At 44.8% G+C, this 8,218-nt stretch overlaps 1 protein-coding gene across 1 annotated transcript in view; it reads right to left on the bottom strand.

Moving 5' to 3' along the window:
* Positions 1 to 2,490: 2,490 nt before the first annotated feature.
* CATSPERE (catsper channel auxiliary subunit epsilon) overlaps positions 2,491 to 8,218 on the bottom strand; it is a 58,656-nt gene continuing 52,928 nt past the window's right edge. The window contains exons 20-21 of the mRNA XM_036016179.1: positions 3,616 to 3,669; positions 2,491 to 2,677 (exon numbers count right to left, since the gene is read on the bottom strand). Coding sequence (XP_035872072.1) covers positions 2,524 to 2,677; positions 3,616 to 3,669 — 208 coding nt within the window. The 3' untranslated portion in view covers positions 2,491 to 2,523. The remainder of the gene's footprint in view (positions 2,678 to 3,615; positions 3,670 to 8,218) is intronic.

The raw sequence follows: 8,218 nt of genomic DNA, 5'->3' as shown, positions 1-8,218 counted from the left end.
GGACTGAATCTTTTGGGGCACTTTCTTCGGATGGCCAGCCATCTGAGAAGGCGGCAGGTTGTGAACCCTAAAGCCTGTCTTATATCTCATCTCAAGCCAAACTTTTTTATAAGGAGAAGAGGGTATGTAAGGGAGTTGGAATTCAGGAAGAAAGTAGGTAAGGGGTTTGGATTCAAGGAAAAGGTTAATCAGATAAAAGTTGCCGTCTGGCAATTTCCTGGCATTCTTTTATCAGCTGACTGGTGATTCAGGATCTGCATCCTGTTCTGCAGATGTTCCCTCCGGAGCACAATGGCTCAGAAACCGTCCCCATCACTTACGCCAAGGTCCAATTCCTTGCGGGTCTTCTGGAGTCAGGGTAGATCTGGTCATAAATTCCAGATCCTGGAACAAGAGCTTTCTACACGCATTAATCACTAAGCCTATTAACTAGAACTAAAGCTATAATTTTCTGACTCTTGAGTTCCCCCATCAAAAGGGACCAAAGATAAAGCTCTTGGCCCCTTCATTTAGAGGTCAAGTGGAGGAGGAAGAGGGACCATGTGGCAGAAGAACATGGTTACACAGTAGCCACAGGACTATCAGACTCAGCAATAGGGTGGTTACTGGTAGCCTTGATTTAAGCAATGTCAGGGCAGGAGTGGAATCCAAAGAACATTGAAATGGTTTGGGGAGTGAAATGTAAGGGGAAAAAATGGAGACTATGACAGCTTATGGCAATGATGGGATAAGCCTGTGTGGTCAGTGAAGGACATCTTAAAGATGATAGTATTAAGGTATATGTGTATGTAAAGAGAAAAATTGGCAGGGGTGGGAGAGAAATGGATGATGTAGGAAAGACAGTGAGATACCCAAGGGCAAGGTAAGAAGGGGAAGAGGTCCACCCAGTGTACAAGTGGAGGGATTGGCCTTTAGTAGGAAGGATGCTTTGTGCATAGTGACAGCATATAAGGTAGACACAGGTGCATAGTGATGGCATAACAGAGATAAATGAAAGCAGGTTAGAAATTTGGGGGTAGGGGAATGAGGGTGCTCTTTTCTGATTTGGTTTGATTTTCTCAATGAATGAGAGACAACAGGGTCATTGGAAAGTCAGAGAGGGTAGAGGAGAAATGGAAGGAATTTGGAGAGAGAAGAAGGTGTGAAGCTGGGAAAACTGTTGAGTGACAGTGAGTGCCATGTGCCTGATTGTTAATTGTCCTCAGACAGGTTGTGGACAACATTTTAAAGTTTATTTTTGCTGTACCCTGCTCTGTTTCCTGTCCCCACGGTGGCCTTCCATTCCCCCCTACACAACAGAACAAACGACAGGTGTGGGGGAAGTCACCGTTCATCGACACCCCGCTTAGTTCCAGCTACACTGCTTGGCTCAACCCCTTGGCCCACTTCGCCTCTCACTCTACAGTCGCCCTTTGCCCTTTCTGGTCTCACCCACCCTCTCTGCTGAAACTGCCCATGTATGCCGCAGAGTCTGATCTGATGCCCGCATCTCCAACTCCTTTCTCTCCCGACCACTAGGCCAGGATAACCTGCAGCCTATTGGACTTCTCTAGCAGATGGATTAGTTTCTTGTTGCTGCTGTAACAAATGACCACGAACTTAGTGGTTTCAAAACTGTAAAAGACAAGTTATCATGCATTCTGGTAGTCAGAAGTCCAGAGTGGGTCTCCTTAGGCTACAAATCAAGGACTGTGTTCCTTCTGGAGGCCCCAAGCCGGAACCTCCTCCCTGTCCAGTTCTAGAGGCTGCCCTCATTCCTGGGCTCATGGCCGCACGGCCCCGACCTGGGTTTCCATCATCACGCCCTCTCTGCTCTCTGCCTCCCTTTTAAGCAAAAGGATCCTTGCGATTACACTGGGCCCACCTGGGTAATCCAGGGTGATGCCCTCTTAAGATCCTTGACTAATCACTTCCGCACAGTCTTTTTTCCCACGTGGGATAAAATAAAGTAATATATTCACAGGGTCAGGGAGTTGGATGTGGACATCTCTGAGGAGCTGATGGTCTGCCCACCACTCAGATGTCCCGTGGCCACTTCAAGTTCATCAGGTACAAAACTGAATTCACTGATGATGCAATAAATCATATTACTCATATAATTTAGGTATTGATCTGCCAATAACTGAAATGATTCATCATGCAATCATTGGGCAAGTATTAAACGATACCTTTTATGTATCAGTCGCTGTGTACCACTAGTACCTCATGATAAAACAGACATGACTCCTGCCCTCGAGAAGCTTACAATCCAATGGGAGACGGGAAAAAAGTGTATGTATTTATTCATTAGTTTATCATTTAAATAGAAGGAGGCAAGGGGGAGTTGAACATACCAGGGGGGGCTTCTCTGGGGTGATCATCAGGAGACAGAAACCAAACTAGTAAAGTTGAGAAAGAAAATTTAATATAAAGAGTTGTAACTTGGGTATAAAAGGCCTAAAATGACAAAGAGGGAACACTAAGGCATCACAGTGCACATCTTCTCCTACACAGGAACACCCCTGGTAAGCCAACTTCGTTTTCCTAACTATTCTTTTGTCTTCTTCGTATTTTGTACTGTGGTTCATAAATATATTGTTTATAAATCCTCATATAATGGAAGTAGCTCAAAACCAGAATACTGAAGAACAGCAGCATCAGGAAGAAGAGGAAAGAAGCAACCAGGTAGCCGCTTGGACTGAAATTTAAAGACAAAAAAAGGTCATTAGAAATTATTGTTCACTTTGGTTGTTAATTTATGTAGTCAAACGCCTTCTGAATGGCTAGCTATAGTTTCACTGACAGAGAACAAAGATGAATAAGACATATTGTCTAACCTCAAAATGTTTACCGTTCAGTGTTTGAGGCTGACCAGGCAGGAAAATAGACAGTGTGATCAATATAATGAGCGAAGTTGCTGCAAAAAGGCTACACAGGTTTCCCAAAGTTCCTTAGAAACAACATATGGCTTATGTCATTTGCAGATTATTCGCACCATTAACCTCCATTAGCGCAACAAATTGAGGAGGTAGTAATATTTAAAGTAGGGCCATAAATAATGGTTTGTCTTACATGTTTGGTTAACATGTTACAAGGAAAACAAACAAACAAACAAACAAAAAACCCACAAAAAACCCCCCGGCCCAGAACAGAGAAACAAAGTCACTTGCAGCCCCAACTTTAAGGTCCAGTTAAGACTTTATCTGCTCTCCAAAGAAACTGGTGTCCCTGCGGGAAATGCTTTCCCACTCAGTCTCCTGGAAGTCTCGGGACCATGGCTGCTGGTCTGGGGCTGACTCAGGGTCTGGGCGGGCACAGCCACTGTCCCCTCCAGTCCCACTGCTCCAGTCTCCTGTCCGTCACCCCGGGAGGAGTTGAAAGATGTGTTTAGTGGGAAGCTGCTGAGTGGGCAGGAGGGCGGGGACAAAAGGGGACCCCAGCTGCAGCCACAGTTCTCAGCGATTCCCTCCCGATGCGTCCTTGGTACGACAGATACATACAATTTTAGGACATCACATACAGGGCGGAGATAGTAGGGGCCCGGGAAAATGGGAGAGGGGCTTTTCCTCCTTAGCTGCTACCCATGTCTTTTACAGCCTCCATCTTTAAAGGCGGGTGAGGCACAGTTATTATTACCTGGGAATCACGCCGTAGACCTCGATTGCGAATATAGCTGTGAAGTTACAGAAACTGCAAATTAGAAAAATAATATTAAAGATTAAATTAAGTGCAATATAATAAGGCCGCCTCCGCAACCCTATGGTGATATCAAATCATATATAATCTTAGTGAAGGTGTCATTTTCTTGACAAGGGAGAGAACAGATCCATTTACCCAACAGTGGTGATGACTTTTCCGTACGTGTGACTTAGGCTGCTTGCTACACATTTCCGAGCGCTGGCCACTGCAACCTCACTGCACCCCTAGCAGCTTTACACCAGGTTGATGATGGTTCCCAAGACAACAGCGATAAGGATGTGAATAACAATTAGCCATCATACGTGTTGACAAAAATAATACACAGGTGACATTTTTGACCATTAATATTACTGAAAATAATACTAACTGAACACCTGCTGTATACCAGGCAGTGTACCAAGTGCTCCTTCTTTCAGACAAGGAGACGGAGACATACGTAGCACAGCTGGGAGTGAAGCTGAGGGTTGTCTGATTGAAGGGCGTGTGATGGTCACCTGACGTAGGCCGGCTCCTCCAGGAAGCAGAGAATGCTAGCAAGTCTATGTGTGAAGCTACTGTTATTTCTACAGTGACTGAGTGTCTCTTACAATTTAGCATATTGCTTGGCATGAGGCAGGATACAGCTAAACAAACATTAATGATATGATTTCACCTCCCTTCAGGTGAGCAGAAGGCAGAAGAAGGAGCTTCATTTTTTTTGAGTATTTGCCAGATACCCAGCTAAGTTAGGGATTTTTACCCAGGTACTTCATTTCATCCTCAGAGTACTATAAAAAGGTGTTATTGACTCATTTTATAAGAAAAATAAGCTCAAAGACACAAAGCAATTTGCTTACAACTGCATGGCTACTTGTGGCAAAATGAAGATTCAAAGCAAAGTAGACTAACACAGTGCCCTCAAGGTCTGTCCATATCATTGAATTGGAAAGATTTTCTTCTTTTTTATGACTGATATATGCGTGTGTATATATCTCGTGTCTTGTTTATACATTCATCCACCAACGGACACTTGGGCTGCTTCCATGTCTCAGCTACTGTAAGCAGTGCTGCGATAAGCATGGGGTGCAGGCACCTTCTGAGATAGCGTTTTGTGGGGCTCTTCTGTTAATGGTGACCCTGGACACTGTGACGTTTCCTGGGAAGCCCACCTTGTTGGTGTGTCATGCTTGTGAGAGGACATGGCCCATTTTTAAAGAGTATTTTTTTTATTCGTCCTTTGGAGGCCTGAGCTGAGTCCGGCAGCGCGCACCAAGCAGCCCCCAGCCCCTGGCATTGACTGTTCTAGCGTCCAGTGCTGACCGCACCCGTTCCAGCTCCCTTCTGAGTCGCTTTAATGGTGTTAATCATCCAAATTCTCCCTCTCTCTCTTCTCGCAGGGGCTTTACTCCTGATGAAGACTGAGCCGTGCAGTTTTTGATGACTCTCACTACTGGCAGGAGGCTCTGTCGGACTCATGAAGCTGTTGATGGGTTTGGCTGGCGCCAGGTTTTCCCTGGGAAAGGAAGCTGTTCATTATCAGTCGTCCTGGTCACCTTCAGTAATTCCTGGCACCCGGAGAAGTCCTTACACTTCACACGGCCAGGGGGCGGCGCCGTGTCGGACCGGCATCTTTAGTCTTCCCACTAGGAATTTTCTTCCCTCCTGACTTAGTGGTGTCAGCGTGTCTTGGTGTGATCATTTATTGGACCTTGCAGAGTGAAGTAGAAATTTTATTCTACCTCATCATTATTCCTTTAAACAAATCCTCTGTGGAATTGTTCTTTCCTGCTCCAGGATAAAATATTGGGCAGAATATATCCAGGTAATAAAGAAGCTAGTCCGAATACTTACACAGCTTCAGTCTCCCAAAACATTAAGGATCTTACCTTCCCCACACTTGGCCCTAAATCATGCTTAAGAGGTAGGGTTGAGGAGAAGGGTATCGTTATTCGTTATCTTTTCTTTACTAAACTTCTAGTTGCTAGCTGCTGTTTCAAGAATCTTCCAGAGTTGGGCACATGTAGGAGGAGAAGATCAAAGTTTTATGTAGCTCAGGCCTGGCTGCTGTAGCTCAGTGGGTTGAGCACTGGCCTGTGAACTAAAGGGTCGCTGGTTCAATTCTTGTTCAGGGCACATGCGTGGATTGTGGGCCAGGTCCCCAGTGGGGGGTGTGCAAGAAGTGACCACACATTGATATTTCTCTTCCTCTCTCCTTCCCTTCCCCTCTCTCTAAAAATAAATAAATAAAATCTTTAAAAAATTGTGTTTTATGTGGCTGAGACTTCATGTACTGGATGCCCACACATTAGCTTTTTCTCTCAAAGGGAGAGAGCATTCCAACATCCAGCACACAGGATGGGTTCTTCATACACTCCCATTTAAGAGAAATTTCTTTCTTTCTTTCTTTCTTTCTTTCTTTCTCTCTTTCTTCTTTCTTTCTTTCTTTCATCTATCTATCATCTATCTATCTATCTATCTATATATCTATATTTCTGAGAGAGACAGAACTATTGATTTGTTATTCCACTTATTTATGCACTCATTGGTTGTTTCTTGTGTGTGCACTGACTGAAGATCCAACCCACAACCTTGGCCTATCAGGATGCCGGCCTATCAGGACGGCATCCTCACCAACCGAGCTACCCAGCCGGGGCCCATCCACTCCCATCTTGTCTCTGGGAAGTTTCTCCTGATATTCCAGGACTTAGGTGGTACCTTCTCTGTCTCGCCATTTACCACCCACCCACAGCCCCTACCTTCCCAGGGTCTTCCCTGCACATTTTCTCTCTTTGGAGTCACTTTACTGCTGAGGTAAGCAGTAAGGCGGTCCCTTTCCTGATGAACAAGTTCGGTTTCCTTTCGTGGGGTCCATGTATGAACCCAAAGTCCACACATGCCCCCCCCCTCCATGGGTGAAAGCCCCATTTCCATCCAGTAGCTCAGTCTCCGGCCTTCCTCATGCCAGTGCTCCTGTGGGCAGCTTCTCACCTTCACACTATTTAGATGCGCATTAAGAAAAGCCTTTGTTCCAAATTTAAAGGACACATGAACAAAAACTAGGGGGAGGGTGGTAATGGGAGGGAAGTGGGGAGGGATGGGTGGGTGGGCTGGAATGGAGTAAAAGGGAGAAAAGTGTACTTGAACAATGATTACAATTAAAAAAAAAAGAAGAAAGGAAAAAAAAACCCCGAAAAGCCTTTGTCCCTACGGCCCCATGCCACACCAAGAGGCCCATGTTAGCTTCCCTGCATGGGTCTCGGAAGCTCTTCTGTTCTCTCTTTATGTGAGCCAGTCAGCTTACGTGTGTTCATGGAATCACTAGAGAGGAGACCCCCATGTGCATTCCCAAGTCTTTAGATGAAGCCACTCCCCCCAACACAAGGCCCAGATTAGACTTTTTAACTGTCTGTAGGACGTCTTCACTCAGATATTGCATTGTTCCCTCAAATGCAAAGTCAGAACTCTTACCTCAATACTTTCCCCTGAGAAAAACCACCCCATTAGCTATTTTGGTCAAAGAAAAGACCATGATTTTTAAATCACGGAGTCTAAAAAACTAAAAACCACATTAATTCCTTGTTTTCTTTCATTTGCCACATTCAATCAATAGAATCCCTCCTCTTGGACATATGTTTATTAGACCTTTTCCTTTCTAGTCTTACTGCCACCCTTTTTTTTGAGCTCTTGCTTTGTCAACTTCAGCCTTGTCGTTTATCTGTGTATAGTTTACTTGCCTTTTATACCACTGTTCATGCTCTTCCCAGGTTAGTTTGGCAGGAACTACACTGTCATCACAGCACTTGCCATGTAAAGAAGCTAAGGAGGCTAAGGACATGGTTTGAACTTGACTTGAACATTGTGCCTCAGGTTAGTCTGCCTCCTTTGTTCTCTACCCTCCTCACCCAAGGCTTGTCCTGCTTCCTTCACGACTCCAGGACTCCACGAGCCACAAGGCATTTCATTATTAGTGTGAGTCCTTTCATCGGAGGGTGGATTCTAGTCCTCTGGCAATGCCAGTTCTACCAATGTTCCTCATTCTCCAGGACATTTTCTTCTGATGCTCAAAGCAGCATTGATCTTTCCCTTCTTAGAATTGTTATTCTGCCCACCAATAATACAAATGATTATACTGGAAAAAGCTCCCAGTATTTGCTCTGCGCTAACCTCCCTTGGTTTGTGTGTGTGTCCCGCACACCTTCTTCCCCAACCCATTCATGTATAAGCACCTCGAAGGCTGAGGTTGTACTTATGTTACACTTGCATCTGTCACAGCCAAGAAACATAGTAATTGTGAACTGATTCATTAATGGTTCGCATGAAATTTGACCTCCCACCCTATAGAATGTTTAATGTGATTGCTACAAAAATGAAAGAGCAAATATGTAAATAATCACAAAAGTTGAATAGCTAGGTGACATGAAATTAACACAGATGACAGCAGGAGGGAGGGGGATTGAGGGAGGTAGAAGAGGTATGGAGGGGATTAATGGTGATCTAAGGAGACTTCACCTGGGGTAGTGAACACACAGTACAGTGTACAGATGGTACATTATAGAATTGC

This window comes from Phyllostomus discolor, chromosome 15, assembly GCF_004126475.2.
Source record: "Phyllostomus discolor isolate MPI-MPIP mPhyDis1 chromosome 15, mPhyDis1.pri.v3, whole genome shotgun sequence".
Taxonomy (NCBI): Eukaryota; Metazoa; Chordata; class Mammalia; order Chiroptera; family Phyllostomidae; genus Phyllostomus; species Phyllostomus discolor.
Note: the sequence above shows the minus strand (reverse complement) of the source record. Positions and strands in the feature narration are given on the sequence as shown.